General features: G+C 40.8%; 1 protein-coding gene across 2 annotated transcripts in view; it reads left to right on the top strand.

The window, feature by feature from the left end:
* The window catches only part of RANBP17 (RAN binding protein 17), a 227,750-nt gene that overhangs the window by 18,416 nt on the left and 193,007 nt on the right, over positions 1–16,327 (top strand). For both annotated transcript variants that reach the window (XM_028529018.2, XM_028529019.2), the window contains exons 6-12: positions 1,768–1,872; positions 3,495–3,660; positions 6,317–6,390; positions 8,621–8,740; positions 10,875–11,021; positions 11,601–11,773; positions 14,229–14,422. In XM_028529018.2, the coding sequence (XP_028384819.1) occupies positions 1,768–1,872; positions 3,495–3,660; positions 6,317–6,390; positions 8,621–8,740; positions 10,875–11,021; positions 11,601–11,773; positions 14,229–14,422 (979 nt within the window). The remainder of the gene's footprint in view (positions 1–1,767; positions 1,873–3,494; positions 3,661–6,316; positions 6,391–8,620; positions 8,741–10,874; positions 11,022–11,600; positions 11,774–14,228; positions 14,423–16,327) is intronic.

Below are 16,327 nucleotides of genomic sequence, written 5' to 3' on the forward strand. Positions count from 1 at the left end.
GTCTCAGGCTGACCTTGGCTTTGTGTGGTGAAAAAATAATACGGCTTCTGGACAGATGGCCACTCGGCCTGATTCTATGGCATCGATCATTTCAGCCAGAGTTTCTTAAGTACTTCTGGGCCAGACAGTCGGAGAGCTGCAGTGCATAGTGAAAATCAGATACTGTAGATGTCAAGGGTGAGCCAGGTAAATTCACGTGGTGTCAATATCAGGATGTATCTTTTAAGGAAAAGATCTAAGTTTCTTAAAAGTTCAGAGTAATAGATGTCATCCAGCTCTTTTAGAAGCAAAGTCTGCTATTCCTGGAGTGTATTCAATGTATAATCCTCAAGAAGTTAAATACACTTTGCCTACATGGTAGAGGCATGTGGGTGTGCAGTGGAAGAGGGACCCCAGTTTCTCTTCTCAGAAAATCGGGTGTCTCCGTGTACCAGTAAGCATGGAGGCCTCCACAATGATTCTGAAAGTGTAAGGCCTGGACTTGTGTTTCTTCTGCTCTGTACTTACTGCCCAGCGTGCACTTCCCCGTGGCTCTGCACGCACACACCGCTGTCTTTAAAGTGAGCATGGCATCTGCCGTGCGCCCCTCCAGGGGCAGCTGCCGGCCCGCAGCCCAGCGGGTGCGAGTCAGGGACCCCGGGGCCCTTCCGTGCATCGCAGCTGCGCTGGTAACAGAGGCTGGTCCGAGGCGGTGTGTCCTGTGCCCCAGTGTTCCCGTAGGCGAGAAAGGAGAACAGATGCCTGATGGGTTAGTTTGCGGGGTTCGCTGAGATAATGCGTGAAGAACGTTTCAGAATTGCTGCTGTAAGACTGTCAACTACCATTAATTTGTCTGAAGGAGAATTTTTTTATATATATTAAGGGAAGTACGGTAGGATTCAGACTGAAGTTTGATTTGAAAGAAGGGAGGAATGCTGGGAATATTAATTCAGATCTTGCTCATCAGATGGAGGTTCCAGTAACTCCTTTCTGTAATCACTTGGTCTGTGGTGTCAATAATTGTTTAGGTTTCAGACTCCAGTGTTGTTTGCTGTTTCCTACTGATAAGTGGGAACATTAATGGTATTAATAATACAGTTTTGACCATATATATGTTAGAGGTTCTTAGTAAATTTTTTCTTAAGATTATTTATCATTAATTAAATATTCACAGGGAATATGCTGTTGCTTATATAATAAATCAAATTGCTGATTAATTATCATTTCTGCTTTGGTTTCTTTTTAGAGTACCAAGGGTATGTAAAACCAGTGACATATCTGGTATATGTAGCAATACCACTTTTACGTAGAGGACATTTTATATAACCGATTCAGTTTGCCAATTTATAGAAAGTTAGAATTTGAGGATTAGATTGTCTTAGATATTTATCATTTTAAGGTGGAGTTTGAGGAACGGAGAACATTACTTGCTTAATGTGCGTAGTTCAGGAGTTGATAGTATCTGTCTGTTATTTTATAGTATGTGTTTATACTGCCTCTGAAAGTTCAAACAATTCGGGTACCTAATTTTGGGATCCATCAGCATGGTTGGTAGAAAGAGTGCTGAATTAAAACAAAACAGCCCAGAAGCTTGGGCGCTAAACGTGGCTCCCCCTCACACGTTTGAGTACCCTAAGCCAGCCGCTGAATCCCGGTAGATCTGTGCAAGTTCTTTCAGCGCCGTACTTGATGGTTCCTTCGTCATCATTTCCATGTTCTTCCTACGTGGTGAATTTTGTTTTGCTATTTGGTAAGCCTGGCTAAATGAATTCACCTTGATCTTTTTAGGTTGATTATTCGAGACCTTCAGCGAAACACAGGAAAACAGCTACCTCATTCCGAGACACTTCCCTCAAGGACATTCTCGTGCTGGCGTGCGCGCTGCTGAAGGAGGTGAGTTACCTGGCGACGCAGCGTCTTAGTGACGGTGTCTAGGAAACTTCAGGTTTCAGAGAATTTCAAGTGTGTCTCCCTCCCAGCATTCTGCCTTTTGAAGGGCTGTGGACAATCCTAAGGTATTTTATAACTTAGACAATATTTTATATCTTAGGCCTGTCTGCAGCTGTTCAAAAGGCAGAATGCGGGAGATCTCATCTAACATATCTTACAGATCTACACAAATCTGCAGTTCCAGAAATTGACTTTCACTCGCTAGGAATATAATAATAAAGTAAAATCCAAAGAGAATTGAGAAATTTGCCTTTGGATAATACTCTCGGTGTCTTCCTGCTGTAGATTGTTTATTGCAGAAGCTAATTGGGACTTAGTTTCTTTCATGCCCTGCCCATGTTTTAACCAGGTGTAGATGAGCAGTGAAATGACAGTAGGTTTTTCTAATTAATCAGTTATCAGTGTTTATTCATAGTTGAGCCAAGATAGTTGACTTTAATAATTTCTTAGGGCAACACTGCTGCCTCATTTGCTACTCTGTGCCTGATTGGTCATTAGGGATAGGACTGTTTATAATTCTTTGTGTTGTCTTGTGGTATGGGGCCTCCGCCATGCTGCCCACGCTTGTACATTGGCGCAGTGCAGCATTTCCCGAAGTGTGCTCCACTGCTCACTGTTTTCTGCTTCATTCAGTTCTGTAGTAACATGATAACCCCCACACGAGGCCAGGCTGAAAGAGCCTATTATTTTAAACATTTTCCTTTAGTATGGACAATTTTCACATGTAGGGAAGAAGATGCAATAGTATAGTGAACTTCCTTGGATCCATTGATCATTGTAGTAACAGCTCATGAGCAGTCTTGTTTCATCTCTGCCCCTAACCTGACAAGTTTATTCCTGGTTGTGCTACTCTTGAAGCAGAATCCCACACTTCATCTCATTTCCTCCACAAATATTTCAGGAAGTATCTCCAGGAGATCTAACCTTTTCCGATCATAGCAGAGTGGACATTTGTGTGTGCTGGGGGCGAACAGGAAAGCAGAATCCCAAATTTTACATCATTTCCTCCACAAATATTTCAGGAAGTGTCTCTAGGAGATACAACACATTCTGGCCATGGCAGAATGGACCTTTGTGGGGCGGGGGGAGGAGGGAGGTCAGGATTGTTCTCCAGAAGCTTGCGAGGGTCCTCCCACACCCCAGCAGCTCTGAGAACCTTTGTTAGTGGAATAGGGGTCATTTATGCATGAAGTTCCCCCGCTTTTTCTTGAAGAATATTATATTTCAGCTTGTTCTGAGAAATCTTTGAATGAATCCCATACATGTATACATTTGTGCTGTATAAAGTATTCTAAATTAGCTCTTAAAACTATTGACGGTGACCTGCATTTTACAGTTAGGAGTAACATTCTTTATTCCCATTTTACAAAACTAAGTATGAAAATAGCCTATTGTAGATTTTTGAGAGTGATTTTATAGTTTTTTTTCTAATATACACAATAACATAACTTTGCAAACTCTTTTTTGTTCATTTTAATTTGGCATTGAAAAATTATTTTAATTAGTGAACATGTGTTGATTGACATGTTTTATAAAGTTTCATTTGCTTTTGAACTTTTTTCCAGGTGTTGGCCAAACCCTTAAATCTTCAAGATCAAGATCAACAGAACCTGGTCATGCAAGTCCTGAAACTGGTCCTCAACTGCCTAAACTTTGACTTCATTGGCAGTTCAGCGGATGAATCCGCAGATGACCTTTGCACTGTGCAGATTCCAACAACCTGGAGAACAAGTAAGAAAGAAGTTTAGCGTGAGGGATGATCAGCTTTATGCGCAGAATTGAGCAATATACTTGTCTGCATGCAGCTATCTGCAGTTTTTACTAGACAGTCTGAGAGGTCAAGGGATTTGTAACCCAGGGTAGCTGCCAAGTCCAGTCTCCAGTTCACATCAGAGTAACTCCGCATTTGCTTTTGGGAAAAGGAGAAGACTGACTGTGGACTTAGGGGGAAAACAGGTTTGAGGGGGGAAATGAGCTCTGTAAACAGTGGGAGAGGGAGGATACAACACTTGGCAACAGATATCAACGTGTTTTTCAAAGTTAAAAAGAGAAGGAAAAGAGCAACTGACTAAGCAAACAGAATTGCAACTTACTTCCTTGCAAAGAAGGATACCAAGAAAAGCAAGTTGATGGGCTGTCACGCACCCCAGAAAGCTGACGGCAGTGGGGTGTTCCTGGGGTCAGACTGAAGTGATCAAGGATAAGACAGAGTGGGCTGACAGGGCCGGGAGCAAAGTTCTGTGCAAACTCCAGGACCCTGTGCACCACCTGTGCAGCCAGGTGCCCTGCCTTTTCCCTCCCTCTCCCCTCTCTGCACTCCCCCCTCGCTTTTCATGACCAGGTCTCCTCTTCCGTCCGGATCTAAACCAGAGAGGTTTCACACTCAGGCGTCTCAGATGTATTGGAGAAACACCCTAGATATTGCGAAAACTAATATGGAAATTAGAGACTAAAACAAACAATTAAAAGGGGTTTCACACTTTGACTATGGTTATGAATACATGAACCAACGTTCTAATAAAAACTGCACGGACCAAATCAACGCACACACAAGTACGTGTAAAGCTGGGAACTCGGAATCGGACTAGTGGACTGTTGCCGTGCCCTCTCCTGACTGTGATACGGTGTTGCCATTTCCCAGCAGCTCACACTGGGGAAACCGGGTCAGGGCACCCGGAGCGCCTCTCTGCTGTTTCTCGATACTGCACGTGACTCTGTGATCATCTCAAAACGTTTTTTTAAAAATGAGGGAGAGTTAGTGGAAACAGAGACAAAGGGAAGAGTAGAAGTAAACGTTTAAAAAGTATAATTATTATCTCCAGAGAGATAAAGAGGCAACGCATCATGGAACAAAAATAGGATACTGTTTTTAAGAGGAACGTTCAAAGACTATTCCAAATATAAAAGATGGTTGCCAAAATAAAACATTCAGTGAAAGAGTTGGCAGATGAAGTTAAGGAAATATCCCAGAATGCAGAACAAAACAACAAGGAGAGATTCCATAGGAGATGAAAATACAAGAATGTTTAGGGCATGAAATTAGGAGGTTTGGCATCTGACTAGTAGGAGTTTGAGGAAGAGGGTAGGAAAAAACATAAGGAAATTTGCAAACAAATAATACCAACGAAATGTTCATATCACTGAGAGACAAATTTTCAGATTGAAAGGTCCCATCAAGTACCCAACAAAATGAATGGAAAAAAAATACACCAAGCTTTATAAACATTTCAGAATAATAAGGATAAAGAGAAGATCCTAAAACCTATGAGAAAGAAAAAAAAATAGGTCACCTACAAAGGATTGGGATCTGGAATGCTATTAACCTTCTCAACAGCAACCCTGGAAGCTAGAAGACAGTGTAATATCCTCAGACTTTTGAGGGAAACTTATTGTCAACCTAGATTGAAAGTGTCAAGTATGAGATAGAATAAAGACATTATCAGATGTGTAAATTCTCCCAAAATTTATCCTGTATGTACTTGTTATCAGGAAGCTGCTTGCTATACAAACCGAGAAAGTGGAAGATACGGGTTTTGGGATAGGGAGCCTCAAACCGAGATGACAATGTATAGTCATAAAAAGGAGGAATTATGTAACAAATGTAGGAATACCCAGTCCAGGGTGAAGGCTCTGGGAGGAAGGAGTGAGAAAATGAACATGATAGTTGTTGGATGTTATTGATCATATGGAAAGTGGCATGAACATTTTGCAAAGCTGTGAGAGCATTTGTGAAGAATTGGTGACAGGTTGACGTACACCGTAAGTGCGGAAAAGATGGTGTGATTAAACCCAGAGAGCGTTAGAAATGTGATACAGTCCTCGCTTCAGCTGTTAGCATTATTTACATAGTCATAAGAAATAGAAACACTTAGAATTGATTTAATCTTAAATTGGTATAATAGTGGATGGACTCTTAGAAAAGGATGGATTGTGGAGAGAGTGGTGGGGTGAATTAATGTCAAAAGTAAAACAAAGGAATAGTATATAGTATGCCATTTGGAAATATGTATGTAAATATAGGTAAGAGTTGAAAGGTTTTGAATTGGGGTGGGGTACTGCTGTTTTTTATTACACGCTTTTTAGTTACCTTTTGACGCTGAATTTTTAGATGTCTATACTTAAATACAATTAAAAATATAAAGATGACTCTCCCAGTGAGAACTGTAGTGCTACATAGAAATAAGGAACATCTTAGCTAGTTAATTTCTATCTCTGTACCATTTCATCTTTCAAAAGAAAATAACTAGGACTTAAAGGGCACTGAGCCTAACTGGAAAGGGTGGCCGCATGAAGAGGTCTTGGAGTGCTTGGTTTGCGGGATAAAGTCTTACTTCGTTAAGATCACAGAATTGAAAGTAATGGTATTAGAAAATAACCTCTTTTCCAGTTTTCCTGGAACCAGAAACGTTGGATCTTTTCTTCAATTTGTACCATTCGCTTCCACCGCTACTGTCTCAGTTAGTAAGTAAACCCACTTATTATTTCATTAAAAAGTGCCTGTGATCTTCATCTAAGGTTGTTACAGATTTACTTGTACAAATTCTGTTCATACTCTTGATTGGGTTATCTCTCAGGAAATCCTTACATTTCTGGGATTTGTTTTGCTTCGGCTGTTCTTCAGATTCTGTTGACAGTCAGCGGTGCACCCCACTTCATGGGGGAGCCCGGAACCGCCGCTGCTGAGCTAGCTTCCGCCCAGAGCCAAGCCCGCCACCAGGCCCTGAGTGTATCTTCCCTCCCCCTCGGTCCCCGCCCCTCCCCTGGACCCCCAATCAGTAGGTGGCCACCCTCCTCTGCTTCCTCCCCTTCCTCAACCCCCTCTCTCTCGCTCTTTCTCAACCCTGCCTGCCTCTGCGTCTCTGATGTGCCCGGCAGCCCCCGCATTCAGATGGAGTGATCTGCTCACGTGGCTTGGTGCCCATCGTTCCAGTTGTTAGTGTTTCTGAAATCCGGTTCTAGCGTGCGGTGTAATCATTCTTGGAGCTCTTTGGTTACCTAGGGCTTCGAGACTGTGAACCCCATCTTTGTGGAATCTAAAACAGAAGCCAGGCAAGACTGAAAAAAGAGAGAGAAGGAAAAGTCATCAGTTTAATCTCTAGGCTTGTAGGGGTAGTGCTGGGGAACCCTAACGCCGCCATCCCCTGGAAAAGGTGTTCCAGATTTGAACTGCGTGTGAATGGCGTATGGCGTGCTTGTTTGGATGCGTCATCGCCCGGAGAGGCAGCACAGACTCGTTCACAAAAATGGCCCATTTTTAGAACGTGTATCCTCTCGAAGTCAGGGCTCTAAGGTGGTGGTTTTTAAACTGGGTTTCACAGGACACTGAGGTTTCTGGCTGGTGCCGCAGAACTTCTGCCTTCCATCTTTTAACCGGGATCGTCTTGTTTGTAGTGGCTTAAAACCAGGGTTTCTTGTACAGTTATGCTTTGGGATAAAGCAGATACGCTGCTGGTGCTTAAAAAATAAAGTGGAATGTAGCCAGCTGCTTTCAGAGAAAGGGACACTTATCGGGCGTGCCCTATGAACACATGGTGCTTATGTCCCTTCACCCTCAAAGCGGCCTGCGGGGTGTCACCTTCCGCGCCGTGGAGACGAGGGAACGAGCTGGACTGGCCGGGGGACTCTCTCCAGGGCAGCGAACGGTACGCCGGAGCGGGGCTTCAAGCCCCGGCGTTGGGGGCCCCAAACCCGGGGTGTCTGTAATAGGCTAGTGCTTCTCCAACTTCCTACACATCGTAGCTGCCTAAGGTTTTTTTGTTTGTTTGGTTTTATTTATTTTTTTAACCTTAAGGACTATGGCAAACTGGAGGACATCAGAAAGTCACCCTCTAATTTTTGGCCTTATTCTCAGCCTTGCCAGGAGAACCAGATGTTTTGTGTGAAATTGAAATATTTAAATATTGACAGCAGATGCTAATATTTTAAAACACTGGGCAAGCAAACGTTGTCTGAACCAAAGCGAAACATACATGGGCCAGTTTAACCTGAAAGTTACCAAGTGGGGGCCTCCCATTTAATAATCCAACAGACTTCTGTGGGCACCAGTGGTGGAATTAAGAGCCCAGGTAGTGACATTGTCTGGTAAAGTAGTAACTTGAAGAAGGTAACTAGACCGTCGATTCTTGGTAGGAATTTTCATAGAGTATCTGTCTCTTCCAGCAGCGTTTCCCAAATTGTTCCTTAAGACATTCATGAATGGTAAGGTAGTCTATCACCAAATAAATCTGGGACATGCTGGATTAGGTAAAGTTGCAGGAGGTCTCTCTCCCTGCTGCCCATTTACGGAATGCCACAGTGCATAATGTGCAGTATTTCCCAAACGTCTTCTACCACAAAACCACATTTTCTCTTCGGTAGGACACCTGGCTCGGGTTTGCAAACACACCCGGTCATCGGAAGCACTTGTGAGCCTTTTGAGTGTAAATGTCCAGGCACTGCTCTGGGTACATTTAATATATGAAAAAATATTGGAAGAGAAGACACACTAATGGAAATGTTAATGGGGTTGAAGAGTTGTGGATGGTGGTGGTGATGGATACGTTAAATTTTTTTCTCTCATTATTTTTGGATTCTATAATGCTTTTTTAATCACAGAAATTAAAAAATATTTTTTACGTAAAGACTAGTGTTCCTTACATGTGGCCCTAGTTACTTCTGAAATTGAAATGACTTTCGTTGTTTCCTTTTTCAGGCACTTTCATGTTTGGTCCAGTTTGCTTCTACAAGAAGGTCCTTATTTAGCAGTCCCGAACGGGCCAAGTACCTCAGCAATTTAATTAAGGGAGTAAAAAGGATACTTGAAAACCCTCAGGTATTTATGACGAAATTTAATACTTATCATATAGAAATACAGTTTTTCTGCTGAAAAGGTGCATCACCAAGTCGTGACTCTGTGACACTCCTGGGAGAAAGTGTGAAGTGTGCTTACCTTTCTCACGGCTCCTTCGTAGTGGGAGCGGGCGCCTTCCCGACCCGCTTCTGTGTCCTTCCTCTTGTGTTTTTTCCGTTCTTTGAGCTGAGCAGATGTCACGTGTCATATCATGCTTCTGCTTTCCGCTCTTGTACTACATTTCTTTGCTTGCTCTTCGTAAATCACTGAAGTGATTGATTCCGAGTTATAGCTGCCTTCTGAGCTAGAGGACTTAATATAAGTCTGAGTGTTAACATTGGAGTAAGTGGCTTTAAATGATGAAATAATGTCTTTTTGCCCTCTTGTGGACAAATAAGAGTTTGTAGATTTTAAAATCTTTCTACACTGACTGCAAAACTTCAATAGCAATACTCGTTTCCGATCATTGCAAAGCCATTATCAGGTAGCGATTTCACATGCCTAGATAAAATTTTTTGTTTCACTTTTTATTTTGTGCTTGGTTTAAAATATCTGTAACAGAAGTACAGCTTTTAAAAGGGTAAACGGTGATTTGAGGAGGTTTGTATAAATCTCTTGTTTACTACATGTAATATCTGTACATAAAAAATGCTTTTTTGAAAAGCACTCATTTTTGCAGGTTAGTCTCGGGAGTATTTTATATGTTGTGCATTTGCATTACCCTCTCTTAAAACCAATTGAACTTATTGGGGTGACACTGGTTAATAAAACCGTACAAGTTCCCCGTGAACCACTGAGCAGAACATCCTCATCTGCACGTGGCATCGTGCGCCCGTCGCCCAGGGCAGCGTCTCTTTCTGTCCCGGTTTCGTCCCCTCTGTCGCCTCCCCCTCCCCCGCTTTCCCTCCGGCTGTTGCCACGATGTTGGCCGTGTCTGCGTGTTACGTGTGCATGCTTTCTGGCGAACCCCTTCACCTTCTCTCATCCAGTCCCCCCATCCTGCTTTACCTTCCGTTTAGTACAACTGTAAAGTTTATGTGTTTTGCTGATAAGTGGAACTTGACCAATATACTTTAATGTTTGTAGTTTTAATTACTACCATCAATATGTGGAGGGTAATATAATATTGTATAGTTTTCTTAATTGACTTAACATCCAAATGTTGATGTTTCGTGGCTCTAAAAGTTAGTTTGAATATTATGTTAATTATTTTGGAGTTATAAACATATTAAAAGGCCTGAGTACACAATACTTTTTGTAATGTGTCCTTAACAATTAGACACTATTTTCTGTTCTTTCCTTGAGCTCATTTGAGTGACGTTTCCTATACGCTCTTCAGTATTAAACAAGTACTTTCTGAACGGTTTCCGGCCAGCCCCGTGCAGAGTGTTCAGACTGCGGAGATAAGAGCACGTGGGCCCTGTCTTCCAGGAGCTCACAGACCACTGCGGGCACCTGGGTTGGCCTTGTCCTTTAACCTGTCCTCCCCCGGAAGTCATCTCTGCGTCTTGTAGTAGTTTTGTTAAACTTTGTGCCCTTCACTGCATTAATTTATTAAATGACTCTTCATTTAGCAACAGGAAGATGCTTGAGGGTACAGTGCCTGTAGGTTCTCAATAAAAATGTGTTGAATTAAAAGCAGTTTGTATTCCTTGTGTGTGCCATGCATGTACACTGTTTACCTTAAGTTCAGTGGTATTGCACTTTTCCAGGGTTGCAAGAGCCCATTCTTGTTTTTTTATCTTAAATATTTTCCAGGTTTTCTGTTGACTTCTGTTTAAGCCACGACACACACACACACACACACACACTCTTTCTGTGTAATGTAATGGGTTCCTAAGCATTATAATTTAGCTTTCATGGTGCAGGGTTTCCTGCAAAGCCTTTCCTTTGGACTCCTTATTGTTAGCAATTGTTAGTAATTGATGACAACATTAAACCCAGCAGAAATGATTTGTTTTCTTTCATTACTATCTACCTAGTTGGCATAAAATATCATGAGTACCCATGAAAACTAGAAGACTTAATAAAGTCCTCTTGGAATTCTACTGATGGTCCTTGGCTTGGTTTGTTTTTAAGTATTTTTAAAAGCCTTTCTTTCTGTCTCATATTTTAGGGTTTGTCTGATCCAGGTAATTATCATGAATTTTGTCGATTTTTGGCTCGTTTGAAGACAAATTACCAGCTGGGAGAATTAGTTATGGTGAAGGAGTATCCTGAAGTTATCAGATTAATTGCTAATTTTACCATTACTAGCCTACAGGTAAATAGAAATATATACTTGATATTAAACTGTAGATTCTTGTAAGATTTGGTAGGGATTTTTTAAACATCTATTAGAGTACTTTGCTAAAAATGTTCATTGCAAGGTTTTAGGGTAAAAGGCTTATAACATTTTTATAATAAAAGCTTAGAGGGCATCTAAATATCTAATAGTTGAAGAATGAATTGAAAAGCTACAATAAAATCTATGTGAGGAAATAAAAGAAAGTTGTTACCAATTGGTTTTGGGGAAAATTTATAAGTTTGGGGGAAGGTTTAAAAACTCTATTTTCCAAATGATATCAACTCTGTGGAAAACTATTCATGGAAAAAAGATTAGAAGGAAGTATACTAACATTTTAATAGTGGTAATTCCTGGGTGGAAAAATAATGAGAGACTGTTGGTTTTTTTCTTGATACATTTTTTTGCATTTACAAAATTTGCTATGCTAAGCGTTCATTGCTTATATAATCAGAGTAAAAGTTAAATTTAAAATCTGTGTTTAGTAATTTTTCCTCTGTAATTCTTATTTTAGAAAGATATGTCATTCTAAATAACATTTGCTTTATTTCTTTGTAGCATTGGGAATTTGCTCCCAACAGTGTTCATTATTTATTAACTCTGTGGCAAAGGATGGTAGCTTCAGTTCCTTTTGTGAAATCAACTGAACCCCACTTATTAGACACTTATGCACCAGAAATCACGAAGGCCTTTATCACTTCTCGGTTGGAATCTGTTGCCATAGTTGTGAGGTATTGAAAACTAAATCTTTCTGTTGAATTTTCATCTTTTGCATCTTGGAATTTTTAAAAATTGAGGAGTAATTTACCTACTGTAAAATTCATCCTTTTTAGTGTACAGTTTTATGAGTTCTGACAAGTGCATACAGTATAATGCCCATCAAAATTAAGATATAGAATGGCTTCATCATCCCCCAAAAACTCTTTTGGGTCCCTTTGTAGTTAGTCCTTTCCCCACCATGAGCCTCTGGCAAGTACTGATTTGTTTCCTATAGTGTTTACCCTCTCCAGAATGTTGTAAAAACAAAATTATACAGCATATAGCCCTTTAGTCTGGCTTCTCTCACTTAGCATAGTGCATATAAGATTCCTCCATGTCGCGTCAGTCGTTTCCTTTTCACTGCTGAATAGTATTCTGTTCTGTGGATATACCACGGTTTGTGTATCCATTCACCTGTGAATGGGCATTAGGATTGTTTCCATTTTTATCAATTATGAATAAAACAGTTGTAAATGTCCCCGTACAGATTTTTGCATAGACATAAATTTTTGTTTCTCTTGGGTAGATAGTAAAGTGTGAGAATCCTCGGTTGTATGGTAAGTGTATCTTTTACTTTGTAAGAAGCTGCCCAGCTCTTTTCCAAATTGGCTGTATCATTTTGCATTCCCACCAGCAGTGTATGAAAGATCCAGTTGCTCTGCATCCTCATCAGCACTTAATATTGTCTGTTTTTAAAAATTTAGTCAAACTAATAGGTATGTAGTGGTACCTCATGGTGGTTTTAATTTGCATTCCCTTAGTGACTAATAATGTTAACCATCATTTTATATGCTTATTTATCATTTGTATGTATTCTTGGCAAAGTGCCTGTCCAGTCTGCTGCACATTATTTACTGGGTTATTTTCTTATATTGAGATTTGGGAGGTCTGTATATTCTGGTCACAAGTCTTTTTATTGTGTGTGTTTTTTCAAGTATTTTCTTCCAGTTCATAGCTTGCCTTTTCATTTCCTTAACAGTCTTTCAAAGATAAGGTGTTAGAAAGTTTGATGAAGTTCAATTTATTCTTTATTTTTCCTCTAGAAATTATATACTTTCATTACTAACATTGATGTCTATGATTCATTTTGAGTTAATTTTTGTATGTGATGTGAGGTAAGGCTTGAGGTTTGTGGCATTTTTTTTGTTGGTGTTTTTTTACACATAGATGAGCAGTTATCCCAACACCATTTGTAAAAAAAAAAAAAAAAGAAGAAGAAGAAGAAACTATCCTTTCTCCATTGAATTGCCTTTACACTGTTTTTGAGAAGTAATTGACCACACACATGTGGTTCTGTTTCTTGACTCCGTTCTCATTAATCTGTTTCTCCTGCTAATAACCTATCTTGATTACTGTTGTCTTATAATAAGCTTTGAAATCAGGTAGTATGAGTCTCCCACCATAGTCTTTCTTTTTCAAAATTATTTTGGCTCTAGTGGGAATAAATCTTCTACAATCATGTGCAATAACATGGGTGAATTCCACAAGCATTATAGTAAGCAAAGGAAGACAGACCCAAAACAGTACAGGCTGTATACTTCCATGAAGTTCAAAATCAGGCAAAATGAATCTGGGGTCCTCCTCCGGGTGAATAAGAGGGGGCTTTGGGGGCAGTAGGGAGGTTTGTGAGGTCCTAGAAACGTGCTGGTTTTTTTTGTTGTGAGTGCCAGTCACATTGTTGTGTTCACTTTGTAAAAATTCATTAAGCTGTACACCTGTAATTTGTGGGCTCTGCTGTCTGTGTGTCTTAGATCACTCTAAAATGTTTATGAAAAGGAGGGAGCCTTTATGAAATGAAGGAAATTCTTTTTTTCCTTCCTTTGTTTTTCCATGTATGTAAATTTTTAAATGATCTTAATCAGTATCAACAGCTAAATCCTGGTGGGGTTTTGACTGGGATTGCATTGAATTTATTTATTCATTTGGGGGCAGAATTGATATCTAACCAATATCGAGTCTTTTCAGCCAGTGAGCATGTTTGTCTTTTAATTTCTTCAGCTCTTCTGCGACCTCTTTCGTCAGTGTTTTGTAGTATTCAGCCTTCAGCTCTTACAGGTGTTTAATTAGATTTCATTAGTCTTGTATGTTTTCTAGTAGTGCCTTTGGAAGGTACTGTTTTTTTAAGTTTCGATTTCTAGTTATTCGTTGCTAGTATGTAGTAATGCACTCGAATTCTGTACATTGACCCTGTATGCCAGGACCTTGGTAAGCTCACCTTTTAGTGCAAGTAGCTTTTGGGGGGTATTTTTTTAGTGTATGCAATCGTGCCCTAGTGAAATAGAGACATTGTTTTTTCCATTCCAATCCGGTTTCCTTTATCCCTTTATCCATTATGGAATTTTGTTTAACATGAGTAAAGCTTATGTGTGGTGACTGAAAGTGCCTCACACTCTAATGCCGTCTGCAAACTTGTTCTTGCACCCGCAGAGATCACTTAGATGACCCGCTGGATGACACCGCCACCGTGTTCCAGCAGCTGGAGCAGCTGTGCACGGTCAGCAGGTGCGACTACGAGAAGACGTGCGCGCTCCTCGTGCGGCTGTTCGACCAGAACGCGCAGAACTACCAGAAGCTCCTGCATTCCGCTCCTGGGGCGGCCGCGGACATGGCGATCCAGGAGGGTCAGTAAACGCGGTCGGCCCCGTGGTGTCATGTGGGACTTTAAGTGGTTTCATGGATCACTTTAATAATTTCATACAAATTACTCTTATGGATTCCCCCCAATTCCTAATCCCCTAATAAGCCATTAATTTTTCTTTAACCTTCTGGATATTTTGGTGGCTTGATGGTTAACTTCCAGTTTTCCTTTATAGTATTCATATGAATAGGGTTCACGACCTTACGCCTGATCCGATCGGTCGCATGTCCTCCTCCGTTGCTGACACGTTCAGAGCCCAGTGTCACCCAGGGAACAGCCCTGGGAGACCTCACCCTGGGTCTGCATTTGTGTGCGAGCCGTCACTGGGCCTTTACTTTATTACTGTGATGTTTTAGTTCTTTAAACGTACAAATCTCACTGTTTTTCTGTAGCCCTTTATTGAGGAGGATTTGTTTGTTTATGTCTATCCCTTTAAATCCCGTCAGGATCTTAGCAGGGAATGAGAATAAATAAATACATTTTCCCGATTTTTTTTAATGATGTGAATAATGAGAGTGGAACTGATTCCGTCCATTTCTAGGAGGAAGCATTTTAATTATAGCTCAAGAATTTTCTAGAAGTCTTTGTACCTTTGGTGTCGTTTCAGAAAGTGAGCGGTAAGGGGTGACAAACTTACTTTCAGTGATTTCTCACCTCAGCTGCTCTGTAAAACATAGTTAAAGGATTGTCCTCTGCATTTACGTAACGTCGTCTTAAGATGCCTTTTATTCGTTACGTATTTTTCCTTGTTTTGTGCCGCACAGTTCTGCCGAGGGACTGAGTACTGGAGCTGCTAACTGTCTCTCCTTGAAATGTTCTCTCCTGAATTAGGGTTTCAGTATTTACAAAAAAATTGGGGAGAACTAACATTTTTGCAGCACTTAGCCTTTTCATGATTGGTTTCTTCTCTTAGTCGAGTTTTGAAAATTATGAAACACCAAGGACGTGCCAGAGGGCATGTGCACGCATTGAGACGCGGTGGCCAGCGGTCCCGGGGCCCGTCACACAGCTGGCAGAGCGGGTCGGCGCCGCTAGTCACGCTGCTCCCGCTGTTCCTCTCCCCGAGTTTGTCCTCTGCTGCCGGCAGGGACACTTGCGGTCTTCAGTTTTCATGCCTGTCATTTAGTGCCCTTTCTTCATACTTTTACTACATACTTATATGTTCTGAAGATAATACATGCTTTTTGGCCAACCTAATAATACTGCGTAGCAATAAAAAGGACGAGCTACAGGTGCACTGAAAGGTGGGTGTCAGAGGTAAGGTGTTCAGTGGGGGTAAGAAAGCAATTCTCAGTAAACTATGTGTGGTTTGAAATACTTAATGAAGCCCCCAAACAAGTGAGACTGAAACTATGTTGTGTAGGAACACGTAGTGATATGTGTAGGTGATAAAACAAAAGAAAAACGTCAAGAGCTTAGTAAGCTCCGAATCCAGGGTCACGGTCACTGCCAGGGTGGGGGTAGGGAGGCCAGCCCGGGGAGGGTGCGGAGGCAGGAGCGAGTGTGATGGGAAAGCCTTGGTTCTTAAGTTGTATAGCATGTTCATGGGTGTTTGTTGTATTACACTTCACTTATTTTTACTTATAAGTAATCCATTACTTATTTTTTTCATATATGTAAATATTAAATTACAATGTATTGGGTTAGCCAAAAAGTCTGTCAAGTTTTTTCCGTAAAATAAAAGACACATTTTTCATTTTTACCAATAATTTTCTTGATTTGGATATTTTGAGTATGTTGGCTGTCTCCTGTGTGGTATAACGTTTTTTGTTCTCAATTAATGAATGTCTCAATTTGATCGCTGTCAACTTCAGCGATCTACTCAAACATGAAGCATCATCCAGTGAGAAATCTCCAACACAAAAGTTACAAACCACTTTTGACATGT

This window comes from Phyllostomus discolor, chromosome 13, assembly GCF_004126475.2.
Source record: "Phyllostomus discolor isolate MPI-MPIP mPhyDis1 chromosome 13, mPhyDis1.pri.v3, whole genome shotgun sequence".
NCBI classification, from domain to species: domain Eukaryota; kingdom Metazoa; phylum Chordata; class Mammalia; order Chiroptera; family Phyllostomidae; genus Phyllostomus; species Phyllostomus discolor.